General features: G+C 46.6%; 1 protein-coding gene across 1 annotated transcript in view; it reads right to left on the bottom strand.

The window, feature by feature from the left end:
- The window catches only part of LOC144807224 (uncharacterized), a 106,117-nt gene extending 97,497 nt beyond the window's left edge, over positions 1-8,620 (bottom strand). Inside the window, 2 exon segments of the mRNA XM_078673074.1 lie at positions 6,929-6,932; positions 7,959-8,620. Coding sequence (XP_078529200.1) covers positions 6,929-6,932; positions 7,959-8,596 — 642 coding nt within the window. The 5' untranslated portion in view covers positions 8,597-8,620.
- Between the last annotated feature and the right edge of the window lie 5,197 nt (positions 8,621-13,817).

Genomic DNA, 13,817 nt, shown 5'->3' with positions numbered 1-13,817 from the left:
GAAATGTGCTTCCTTCTACGTGAGGAATTGGAAAAGGATGACCCTGAATCAAATCTAGAAGAATTAATTAATGTTCAGAAAGAGTTTGCTGCAGGTATGATAGTTGGTCAAAATATAAAAGAAGCGATGGAACTGATTTTAAGTTATAGGAATGACCCATCCCTTCGTTCACCGAGGGAGTTAGAGAAACGTAGTACGAAACAAAATCGTCAATACCCAATGAGGGAGGTTCCACCAATTTGGCGTGAAGCTGTGCAAGCTAATGTAAACCTTGGTATTGCAGCTGCTCCAGCCCAATTCCAGAGAGTATGGATACATATTCCATGGAAGCGAGCTGAAGTATTAGCAGTGAAACAGGCCTTGCCAGATCCGCGTAAAAATCCTGCAGGATACTACAAAGAGTTGGCTCAGACAGTTGACGCTTGTGTATTGAATCTAGCTGACATAGATCTGCTATTTGGTAATGTAGTACCGCAACCAATTTGGGCTAAAATTCGTAAAGAGAATCATCCAGTTGCCCTAGGTGGTGATTGGGCAGCTATAATTGCGGCGGATGGTCAGCAAACAGGTGGTTCCAAACCTGAACCCTTAATTGCTAATTTGCCTGGTAGAATAATCGATTTAATGAAAACCCTAATGCCAGCATTACGCGTTAACTGGGACAAATTGTCCGCGTGCAAACAGAAGAAAGACGAAAGCGTCTCCGACTTTTTCACAAGATTCGAGGAGACTTTTGTGGATCATAGTGGTCAGGATATGAGCACAGAAGGAGGCCAGAGATTATTTGTTGATAAATTTGTGCACAATCTGTTGCCAGAACTTAGTGGTAAATTAAAGAATTCTGAAAGTGCGTGGGCTGTCTCTACGACTGCGCAAATACTTGCGACTGCCCAGTACTATGAAAATAGGGATAAAGAGGAGAAAGAAAAATCAGATAAAAAGACGAAAGATTTAAAAACTAAAGTTCTTTTACAGCAAGCATATCCGCCTCGCACGAATCAGACTAATACACAGCAAGGGTCATATCAAAGGACGGAGTATAATTCTCAGAGGCCACAGTACCAATGGAATCAGTGTGCTTATTGCAAAATGGAAGGCCATTATAAGACTGAATGTCCAGTCTTAGCGCAAAATATTGCTGCGACAGCTCAGAGAGGTCGTGGTAGTTCTATACAAAACTCTAGAGGTCGAGGACGAGGTGCTATGCCTCCACAGACAAGTGATCGCCCTTCTAATCATTTCGATCAGCGAAATGGACAATCTGCCCAACAAAATAGGTCTCAACAGTATCATGTTGAAGACTACTATGAAGCTAGTGAGGAAGTTCAGCCAAGGGAGTACTAGGACAGCCATGGACAAAGAGAGGGAGTAGTATCAGTTCCAGTAGATCAGAGTGGGCCTTATGTCGCAGTAGCAACATCAGGTATAGTCGAACCGTTTCTGTTGGATACTGGTGCAGCAAAAAGTTCTATCATACATGCGAAACTCCCTGGCGCACCTTTGTCTGGCTCAACAAACGTTTCAGTAGGTTTTTCAGGCGCCCCTGTTCACAACCCTGTTTCTGGTCCTTTGTCTATTTCTGTTGGACCCCGCCACTTGAAAGCTCCCCTGATTTTGACGACAGGTTGTAATGAAAATCTGCTTGGTTTAGACTTATTAAAACGCCTGTACGCGACATTGTACTGTTCTCCGGCAGGAGTACAGCTTACGTTGGGTAAAAGAATAATTTCTCCGATGTACTTGTCGATGGATGCGCTCCCACCAGAGCTGCGTTCTCTCCCTGATACTCTTTGGGCGACTGGTCCTAATGATGTAGGTCTTTTAGAAATTCCACCATATGTAGTAACTTTGAAAGCGAATGTAAAACTTCCACGAATTCCACAATACAGAATCTCTAGTGAAGGTGAACGCGCACTTTTATTAATTGTGCAAGATTTGATCGAGAAAGACGTTGTAGAAGAAACTAGAGGTAATGTCTGTAATAGTCCTGTACTGCCTATTCTGAAACGAACTGACCCAACAAAACCTCCAGTATATAGGTTTGTAATTGATCTTAGAGAGGTTAATAAAATTGTGATTCCACAGTTTCCTGTGGTTCCAGACATTACTGCATTGTTAACGTTGATTCCTGCTACAGCAGCATGGTTTTCGGTTATCGACTTGAAAAATGCCTTTTTCAGCATTCCGATAGCCAAGGAAAGCAGAGATATCTTCGGTTTCTCTCTAGGAGGAAGAAGCTTCAGGTTTAAACGTGCTCCACAAGGTTATTGTGAAAGCCCATCCATTTACAGTCAAGCATTAAAAAGCCAGTTAGATTCCTTTGTACTTCCTCCTGGTTCTGCTTTAGTACAATATGTCGATGATCTTCTAGTGGCTGCCGATGACAAGGAAACTTGCAAAACAGCTACAATTTCTTTATTGCGTCATTTGTCAAATTTGAATCACAAGGTGTCACCTTCAAAAATGCAATACTGTTGCCAAGAAGTGACCTACCTAGGTCATCTCTTGTCAAAGGAGGGAAGGAAGTTGACCCCAGAGAGAATAAAAGCAATTACACAGATGAATGTTCCTAGCACGCAGAGAGAAGTACGTGCCTTTTTAGGTATTACCTCATATTGTAGGCAATGGATCCCGAATTTTTCTCTTTTGGCGAAACCGTTGGTAGCTTTGACTGGGAAAAATTTTCCGAGTCCAGTGCCATGGTCTGCCGAATGTCAGGAGAGTTTTTCTGAGTTACGAAATGCACTGTGTTCAGCTCCTGTATTGGGTACACCCGATTACAGTAAGCCATTCACGCTCTATGTCCATGAGAGAGAAGGTTGTGCGTTGAGTGTTTTGACACAGAAATTTGGTGATAAACAACGCCCTTGTGCGTATTTTTCATCAACGTTAGATCCGGTAGCTAGAGCGTTGCCTAGTTGCTTGAGAGCTACAGCCGCAGCTGCAGCCTCCATTCGACAATCTGCTGGTTTAGTAATGAACAACATGCTAGTGGTTATGGTTCCTCATGCTGTGGATACACTCATGAACCGAACCAAGACGCAGCACCTGACCAGTGCTAGATTATCAGGTTACGAACTGACATTGCTAGCGAGTCATATTCAGATCAAAAGATGCAATGTATTGAATCCAGCAACATTGTTGCCGACTAGTCAAGAGTCGAGTGATTCCGAACCACACGACTGTTGTTTCAGAACTGAGGAAGAAACAAAAGGACGAATTGATTTAAAAGACACTCCATTATCAGATCCAGATGGCACGTTGTATGTTGATGGGTCTTGTTTCAAATTGGAGAATGGTGACGTGACTGCTGCCTATGCAGTAACGACTTTGAGTACGATTGTGGAGACTGCAAGAGTGAGTCAGAATTCTGCCCAGGCTGCAGAATTGATCGCGCTAACAAGAGCGTGCGTTTTAGCTAAGGGAAAGAGAGTGAATGTGTTCACAGATAGCCAGTACGCGTTCGGCGTGGCCCATAGTTTTGGCCGTTTGTGGAAAGAGAGAGGTTTCATTACGTCCCATGGGACTAAGATTCAACATGGTCAGCTAGTTAATGACTTGTTGGAATCTCTAACCTTGCCGACTGAAGTTGCGATTGTGAAATGCAGTGCTCATAAAGCAATCACGGATGATGTTGGTCGTGGGAATGCTTTTGCTGATGAGACTGCAAAACAGACAGCCAGAAATATGATGAGTAGAATGTATGTTGCAACGTCTGCAAGATGGATTTCTGAGTCTGGAATGTGTGAGGACACAGTGGAAAGCGTGAAAGAAATTCAGAAAGAGGCGACTGAGGAGGAAAAGCTTGCATGGAAAGAGAGCACGGGTAAATTGGACTCGAGTGGGTGTTGGATTGACTTGTCGGAACAACAGCGTTGGATGTTGCCTGATGCGTATGTGCTTGCAGTAGTAACGATGGCACATGGAGCAGCGCACATCAGTTCTAAAGGGATTTGTAAGATGTTGGCTCCAGTTTGGAAGAATGATGGGATTAGTAAGTGTGCAGAGAGAGTGGTGAGAAATTGTATGGTATGCTTGATGCATAATCCTGGCAAGGGAATCCCCACACCTGCAGGTCACTTCGCTCCTCCTTCCTGCCCCTTTGAAGTGATTCAGTTAGACTTCATTCATATGGATCGTTGCAACAATCTAAAGTACGTCCTAGTGGTAGTTTGTGCGTTCTCTAGATGGATCGAAGCATACCCACTGAAGGACAATACTGCTTTGTCCACTGCCAAAATCCTTCTTAAAGAATACTTCCCCAGATTCGGAATGCCACGGATTGTATGGTCAGATAACGGAAGTGAGTTCGTAGGGAAAGTTATGCAGAGTGTGTGTGCCGGCCTAGGGATTAGACAAAAGTTTCACAGTGCGAATCATCCCCAGTCCGCGGGTTTAGTTGAGGGTTACAATGGCACCCTTAAACTGAAACTTGCTAAGATACAAGCATCCACGGGTTTGCCCTGGCCAGATGCACTGCCTTTGGCTTTGTTATCAACAAGAGCAACTGTACATTCTAGAGTAGGGCTTAGTCCATATGAAATAATTTTTGGTCGTCCTGCAAATGTTTGGGGGGTACCTAGACCGAAAGAATTTAAGCAGCTGGAATACCCAATGTTAATTGATTACCTTTTCGACTTGACTGCTAAATTGAGCCTTATACACCAACAGGTTTTCGATGCATTGCCAAAGCCACCGGAGAGTCCAGGTCATCAGCTGAAACCTGGGGATCAAGTAGTCATTAGAAATTTTGCAAGAACGAAAAATCTTCAGTCCAGATTCGTTGGCCCCTTCCAAGTCTTATTGGCGACGAGAACTGCTATTCGTGTGGCCGGACGGAAGAATTGGATCCATACGACACACGTCAAACGTGTGCCTCTGCCACTTCCTTACGACAACTGGGTAAAGAAAGGAATCAGTGCCTCTGAAGCAGAACAAATACCCAGTTTCATTCCTTTCAGTGATGCAGAACTGATCACTGATACATCAAACTCTGGCTCTCCTCCTGAAACTGCTCTTTTGAACCCTGAACATTTGCCATCTGCACCAAAAGAACATTTGTCATCTGCAAACGTGAACATTGCAACGTCGGCTGAAAATACATTGTTTCCAGATCAGACAGCTCCTGCAAAACTGAGATACAACTTGCGATCTCGCAATATGGACAAATAAAGCAGGAAACTGCCTATTTTCACATTTGAATTTTTGATACATTGCCTCCAGCCAGGAAGTTTGCTATCATTTTGTTGTTTTTAAATTTTGCCTTGCCGTCTGGGTAGCCGTAGGGTCGTGGCTGTGTGCTTAGTTGAATCTGCGGGGGTCAGACACAAGGTCGATCTTTCTGTTAGTTCTGGGAACTCCCAGGGCTGATAGAGGCATTTTCATCTACGTACACATCATCAGTGGTCACGAACGGATTGTAGAAGATGGAGCTTCCTGAGCTGCAACGAAAGAATGTAATTTATGTTCGCAGAAATAGACTGTACAGAATACTTCACAGCAAATGCTTTCTAACGCAATGTGCAGTTACGTTTTTAATTGTTTTAATAACGTTGGTGGGTGGAATCATCTTTGGTGTGCATTTAATTTTTATGCCGGTAACCACAGTACCTCCCCTTGATCCTACTACTTCTACGGTTTCTTCTATGCATTCTTTTCACTTGTTTCCTGAACACGAACAAGCTCGACGCTCAGAATTTATTAACAATACATTTGTACAGCTCTTGCATCAACACCAACTGGTAGTTAATACTACAGACTGCTGGGTGTGTGGCTTGATACCTCACACTATGGATAAAGGCATTCCCTATCTAGTCTTGCCTTTTAGCTATAATGGATCATTTCAGGCCTTTCAGACCATTTTTTCCTATGCCCTTGAGACCTATCCTCCGCGTCCACCACGGTCCACTAAATACAACTCAGCCAACAAAGCTTTAGTCCAGGGAATTATTGACATGATTAAAGACGTCAATAATACTCCATCTTACCCTAGAGATGAATTACGGGTGTATTTGAGTTGGAACTCTACAGAGTACCGCCTTAGTTTGGGAGAAAGCAAGCGTAAAAGCTCCACTTCAGTCTGGGTCGTGCCTCACCGAGGTCAGGTCTGTTTGCAAGGAAATGGGAGAAATCTGGGAGCTCAGCTAGGGAGGAGTGAGTGCGTTGAGACTTACGTATTTCCGTCTAACTCCTCCCCTGCCTTCCTTACTGCTAGGGGTACTTACTTCATCTGTCAAGACAGAGCGTATACATGGCTGCCTGCTGACTTCTCAGGTTCATGTTATATTGCTCGATTGTTACCTCCGACATACACTGCTTCTTCAGATTATCACAAGACCAGAGTAGCAAGAGGTGTCTTCAGCAAGGAAGATACCGCTGGTCAGGAAGCTGGAGACTTCTTCAAAGGTTTCCTTCCGTTTTGGGGGCCTATGGCCAATAGTAGAAATCTACGTCAACTAACACGGGTAGTTGAATCTACTATTACAGAAACTGCTGGTGCCCTTAGTAACTTAACAGCTGAGCTTCAGGCAGATCGTCTCATGACGTTACAGAACCGAATGGTTCTAGACGTAATACTTGCAGATCGAGGTGGGGTATGCAGAATGATCCAATCGAGCTGCTGTGTTTTTATTCCCAATAATGCTCCAACCGTCTATGAAGCGATCTCTAAGCTACACAAGATTTCCGACTCTATACACGTAGACAAGGGAAACTGGTCCTTCATGGAGTGGTTTTGGACTCTGGTATCAGCGTGGGGATGGAAGGTTCTGATGGTCATTGGGGTCATCCTAGTATTTCTGTTCTCGTGCTGCCTGATTATCCAATGTGGTCCCGCTTTGTGTAGTCTCTGTGCTGCAACCTGTTCCAGAAAACCACCTGCATTTGGAGAGAAGGTACGAGACAAGATGATAATGCAACAACATGTCACTGACCTAATGAGCATAGAGTTAGATTCTGACATAGACTGAGTAATTGCCTATGTAAGGGCAAAAGGAGGGTCTGAGGTTCCGTGACGATTTGAACCCGTGTTTTTAACATTGTCGCAAATACATAATTTTGGTATCAGTGAACCGCAAATGATCCATTTAGTATATCCCGGTGTTTTCGCTATGCTACGAGCAAGAGCACTCCTGTTACAAACACATTTCTGTTCTACCCATGGAATCCATCTAAGAACACGGAAGCCATTTTGTATTCTTTGCCCTCACATAGTCAATGAACACGCAATAACCTCTTTCAATTAAGGACACGTAGGCTTTAGCCGGCAATTCACCTTGCTAGTGACACATGCACCTTAGGCAAGCAACGCTGTGGCAGCATGACTCAGCAAGAGCTGCCTCCCCAGCCTGAGGCCAGTCCTGCTATACTGGTTCTCGTGTCCGTTGGCTTGATCATGATTAGGCGGCCGAAGCTGGTAGCCTTGCCCATTTACGACCCACAAACATCTCTTATCCTACTGTTCTATCTTCTGCACCTGGCTCTGCTCCTTTCCTTCTGGGCCTTTATTAGGGGGAGGTAATGAAATTTACGATGAGGCGGTCCGGGTCTTGAATGAGAAATTGACATGGGATTATGATGGAATAGTGGGAACCCCTCGTTCGTAATGTTTTGACATCAGATATTGTTGATGATTCCTGTGCAACGCCAAATATTTATTGTTTAAGATACAAAGGTTTTTTGAATGTGCTAACATGTAAAGAATTTGCCTGAAGCCCAATATTCAGTATATAAGGAGCAACCCTCTTTGTACAAATTGAACAGGCTCCTAGATACTGCCCATGTGTAGTTTCTGTGACTTCTGTGTCCCTGCAGTAATAAACCTTTGGTCTTTGACGCCACCATCGAGAAGCCCGTGTTTCTGTTTGTTTGTGCACCGAGGCAGGTTGAACTCCAGGGTCTTCGGGTGTTATCCCTGACACCTCTGGATGGAACCAAAAAGTCCAGAACTCCACTGCGACTCGTGTACATCTGGAAAACCAGGTTGCAAGCACTGGTCTTGCTTCGACTCGTTTACATCTGAAAACCCAGGTTGCAAGCACTGGTCCTCCCGTGGGTCACGTCGATCTGGAAACACCGGCTGTAGACAAAGGTTTGGCTCATCTGGACGCCCTTGAACATCGGTCGGAGAAGAGAGCGTACACTCCTGCTTTGGTTCATGCCCATCAGAAAACACTGTCTGAAGACACAAGCTCGGTTCCTCTGACCTGTCCAGTTGAGGTGTCGCAGGAGACCGACTAACAGCACAATCTCTAATGCTCGCCGGACAGACCATCTCCAAAGACACCGTACCATTATCTAGGTAACATTGATCCTTTTCTATCCAGATTTTCTTAATCAGCCCAGTAACTCTGGAAGGTACGTCCTCCACAGTATTCAGCAAGTTATCCAGTTTGGCTTCCAACTCCTCCAGCATGGATAAAAGGATAATGTGGGACAGGTTCTCTGAAAGTGGTTCCAGGTCCTGGTCCCTCTGAGCATCATTTTGGGATCCCAAAGCGGAGACGTCATGGAGAGGTAAAGATGGGACTGTGGCTCTTACGGATTCACGTGAACACTGCGCTGTCACTTTCTTTCCTGGAGCCCGTCTTCTCCCCATTCTGGTACTTTGATGTTCAAGTCTCAAGTGTCTGCAGTGAGAAGGAAAAGAGAAAAGACAACACGTTATCACAGTACACTTAGGTCAAAATATTCCTTCCTGTCTCACCAAGCCTGTGTGATCAGAGAACATCGCTGATTTCCAAAACCACCCACAAATTCAATCATTAAAATTTCACAATGCCCATAACCTAGTCCATGTATTATGAAAGAAACTGATTTGAAACGTGTTTCCAGCACAATAAGCTTGATTTCGATCTTGGCAGTATGATTTAGCCATCACTTTTTCGACTTGATTAACTTTATGCCTTCTTGGCGGTCCAATCACTCTATTTAGATGTTGGCGGGTCCATCGACAAAAGAACGCCAGAGTTCCACCGACTCCGCCAGGAATTTTCAACTGAATTGACAGTGTAAGAGGCAGAAGCAGCTGTTGGAGGCACTCCAGCCAAGATGATCAGCGAGCTATTCACGCTTGTAGCTTTCCGTCGAGCCAACTATGGCTAGAATCCCTCCTAATTTTAGTTGGAATCAAAGGAAATGAGGAATGAAAACGTAACTTTTTTGTGTTTTTCACTACTGCTTCTGTCTTTAATCCCTTCATCCAGGTTCCACCTTTGCTGCTTCGACAGCACCACGATGCCAAATGACTCTGTTGTCGCCGGGATCTGAGGTAAGCTACTTTTACATTTGTCTTACTAGGAATCATGTGTTGACAATTGCTGTAGCCTTACGTATTTTTGCATTGCTCTTACATTCAATTATTTGCTCCTGTGTAATGCTCATTTCAAAATTTAACACGGTCAAATGAATACACCTGTATTGACACTTGAAAAAATATATTGTGGGTGTGCATTCAAAAGTGTGTGAATGTTGTTTCTGTGGAATGCATTATGTAACAAAAAGGGGCATGACACTACGTACATATGTATTTAGAGGCACACAAAACATATGTGTATGGACACATTAATAAGTAGTACTTACCAGTTTCCACTCCACCAGGGACTCACTCCGTCAGCAAACTGCAGCTAGGACAACCCCAGCACAACGGGGATATCTAAATAGGCTTGGCACAATAGGGCTGGCCTGATGGAGACAGAGTTATGTTAGCCAGCAGAGGAGACCGCGAACTCGGGGTGGTGTGCCGCTTAAGCGACGGAAATCAGTCTGTCGGTGTGGAAAATGGTTCAGCCAGCACACATACAGCAGGCGGGATACCGGCAACTCAACGGAGTACTTGAAGCTGCTGCCATGGAGTGACGGAGGGAATACCACCAAGATCTAAATCAGGCACTATGTCTGTTCCTTGTTCTGTCCAAATTACACACTGTGCTACCTAAAAAAGAGAACTGCAGCAATCGAAGGTTTATAATACCCTGGCAGACAAGACTGCGCTATCATCCTCACTTGCACTATACAGCTCTCTTTTGCAATATTCGGTTCAGTGACTGAAGCACGCGCCAACATACCAAACCTCTACAGGATCTACAAAATGCTTGTTATGTCATTGCATATATAGAAAGCATGTTCAACCTGGGGTTTCTTGGCACTGAATCAGATATACATTAAAAAAAAGGAGACAACCAATCAGGTGAGGGAAGAATGTAGTATGAATAGGCTTGTGGGTTGTTAGATTTCTGGGACAACACTTGAAGTTAGATTCAAAATTAATTTAACCAGGAAAGAGCTCCGAATGGAAGGAGCTTGTACCACAAAGGTGCGTCCACCTGATCTGATCTTCTATAATTTTGCAATAGCAAGTAAATTCAAGTGTGATTGTAAGTTTTGTAGGGTTGTATGCGTCTCCACCTAGTTTGCAATGAAGTGAGGGGCCAGACCTCTCAACCCTTTAGAGCTGAGGCAGAGGGTCTTGGAGCGGATTTGTTGTTTTCATATAGGTATGACGTGTGTCCACCTCAGAAGATGCTATAGTAAACAAGCTGCATCGCTGTGAATTACTCGTAATCTATGAATGTGATATTGGGTATTCTTACATATACTTGGTTGGCATAATGCGATCTAGATATAACTATTGCCACCGCTATTGCTTTACTTGCTGAAAGTGGGAGCAGTGGCGTTATTTTCTTGAGTAGTTTCAGTATAAGTATACATTTAGATCCTATTGCTGTTTGTTGTTAAGATTATTATCGATTGCTGGAGGTTTCCCATACTGGGTATCAGCTGGGAGAACTTCTGATGAAAGGGGCTAGTATACCCCCGGAACTCCCCCATGTGATCCACCGCATGGGGAAAATATGGGCGAGAGAGAGGTCAGGCGTGTCCTTAGAAGAGCGCCCTATGCCCCCAACACTGATATATGGTTGCTGGTTCCCTTCGCACAAACTGCACACGCCAGCGGCAGGAGGGTGGCTGTATATTGCTATCCGATCTCTACCCTGGAGACAGGTTAATTTCTATGCAAGAATCCCGTGAAACGTTTGCCTCAGGGACAGGCTAATTCCTGCAATATGCAAAGCTAGCGGCGATAGCTAGACAACAATGGCCCTCGTCTCCAGAACACACTAACACTCTATACATTGTTGTCGATGGCAGGGTCATAAACTAATTACACACTTATATTGGGCATTACGCTCCGATAAATTACTAAAGCCCCTTCCAATCGAAATGGCTTGGCAACGGCATATTGAAGACTCAGTGGCTCAGCTGGAGTGGCTCCGGATACATTCGCGAGTAAAAAGGGTGGCGGTGTCTGCCCGTTTAAAGCTAAAACAATAAAATATTATACACATGACCTACCTCTCCCCCAAACGCCTGCACAGTATATATCTCACTATCAATCAATCAATCATGGCATTTGTAAAGCGCACTACACACCAGCGAGGGTCTCAAGGCACAGGGGGGAGGGGGGGGGGGGGGGGGGAAGGGAAGCTGCTACTGTTCAAAGAGCCAGGTCTTGAGAAGTCTTCTGAAGGTCAAAAGGTCTTCGGTCTGCCGCAGGCGGATGGGGAGGGTGTTCCATGTCTTGGCGGCGAGGTGGGAGAATGATCTGCCGCCAGGGGTCACTCTTTGAATTGCGGGGGCGGTGGCGAGGGCGCGGCCGGCTGAGCGGAGCTGGCGGGTGAGGGTGTAGAGGCTGAGTCGGCTGTTGAGGTACGTTGATCCGATGTTGTGGAGTGCCTTGTGTGCGTAGGTGAGGAGTTTGAAGGTTATTCGCTTGTTGATAGGGAGCCAGTGTAGGTCTCTCAGGTGGGGTGTGATGTGGCTGCGGCAAGGGATGTCGAGGATCAGGCGTGCGGAGGCGTTCTGGATGTGTTGAAGCCGTTTCAGGAGTTTGGCTGGGGTTCCTGCATAGAGTGCATTTCCGTAGTCCAGTCTATTGCTGACGAGGGCCTGGGTGACCGTCCTTGTTTCTGTGGGGAGCCACTTGAAGATCCTGCGAAGCATGCGGAGGGTGTTGAAGCAGGAGGAGGAGACAGCGTTGGCCTGCTTCGTCATGGAGAGGGTAGAGTCGAGGATGACCCCTAGGTTTCGTGGGTGGTTGGTGGGTGTAGGGGGTGCTCCTAGTGCCGTCGGCCACCAGAAGTCGTCCCAGGCCGAGGGGGTGGATCTGAGGATGAGGACCTCCGCCTTGTCCGAGTTCAGCTTCAGTCCGCTGTTCCTCATCCAGTCGGCGACTGCCTTTATTCCTTTGTGGAGGTTGGTTTTGGCAGCGTGGGGGTCCTTGGTGAGGGAGAGGATCAGCTCGGTGTCGTCAGCGTAAGAGATGATGTTGAGGTTGTGCCGTCGTACGACGTGGGCGAGTGGTGCCATGTAGATGTTAAACAGCGTTGGGCTGAGGGATGAGCCTTGGGGTACGCTGCAGATGTTCTCAGTGGCTTCGGAGCGGAAGGGCGGGAGGCGGACGCTCTGTGTTCTGCCGGGGAGGAAGGAGGTAGTCCAGTCCAGGGCCTTCTCTTGGATTCCGGCATCGTAGAGGCATGTTCATATTGTGCGGTGGCAGAAAGGTCCAGGAGGATGAGGGCCGTAGTTTCTCCGTTGTCTAGCAGGGACCTGATGTCATCCGTGGCGGCGATGAGGGCAGTTTTGGTGCTGTGGTTGCTGCGGAACCCAAACTGGGACGGGTCCAGGATGCTGTTCTCCTCGAGGAAGCCGATTAGTTGTTTATTGGCGGCATTTTTGATGATCTTCGACTGAAGTTCTTGAGGTCCTTGGGGTCTGCCCTTGGGTTTCTTGAGTAAGGCGTTGATCTCTGCGTGCTTCCAGCTCTCCGGGAAGGTCGATGTCTCGAAGGAGATGTTGATGGTTTTCCAGCGATGGGGTGTGATGGTGCTGCTGGCTTTGTTGAAGATGTGGTGTGGGCAGGGGTCTTCCGGGGGTCTGGAGTAGACGGTGTTCATGGTCTTGATGGTGTCGTCGTCGTTGATGTTGGTCCAGGAGATTAGGCGGTTGGTGAGGGTGGTCGTCTTGGTAGCGGGGGTCTCAGTGGTTGCCGGGGTGGTGGCGGCGTTGAAGCTGTCGTGGATGTCTGTGATCTTGCGATGGAAGAAGGTGGCCAGCGAGTCGCACAGGTCATGTGAAGGTGGGATGTCGTTGGTGTTGGAGCTAGGGTTGGAGAGTTCCTTCATGATGTTGAAGAGCTCTTTGCTGTTGTGTACTTTGTTGTCTAGGCAGTCTTTGAAGAAGGTCCTTTTGGCGGTGTATGTGAGTGGCATTCTTGTGGGTGGTGTAGCTTTCCGATGTTCGTTCACGGATGCAGGTTTTTTAGAGTTTTCGTCCGGTTTGTTTGGAGGCCTGGAAGTCGTCGGTGAACCAGCTGGCTTTCTTGCTAGTGTGGGTGTTGGAGAGCTTCTTGAGGGGGGCGAAGGTGTTGGCGCAGTCGTTGATCCACTGTTTGAGGTTGCGGGCGGCAGTGTCGGGGTTGGTCGGATCTGTGGGTGGGTTCCGGGCGAGGGAGGTGGAAAGCTGGTCTTCGGTGATTTTGCTCCAGCAGTGGTGCAGCATTTGTTGGGTGCGGTGGTGCGTGGTAGGTTTCTGGAAGGTGAAGTGGAAGCAGGGGTGATCGCTCCAGTGGAGCTCGTGGTGTGGTTGAAGGAGATGTGGGAGCTTGCGGAGAAGATGGGGTCAAGCGTGTGGCCGGTGAAGTGGGTGGGTGTAGTGACGAGTTGTCTGAGTCCGAGGTTAGCGAGGTTGTCGAACAGGGTGGAGGAGTTGGTGTCATTGTTGTTCTCCAGGTGGAAGTTCAGGTTTCCGAGGAAGATGAA

Source organism: Lissotriton helveticus, unplaced genomic scaffold, assembly GCF_964261635.1.
Source record: "Lissotriton helveticus unplaced genomic scaffold, aLisHel1.1 SCAFFOLD_829, whole genome shotgun sequence".
NCBI lineage: Eukaryota > Metazoa > Chordata > Amphibia > Caudata > Salamandridae > Lissotriton > Lissotriton helveticus.
Note: the sequence above shows the minus strand (reverse complement) of the source record. Positions and strands in the feature narration are given on the sequence as shown.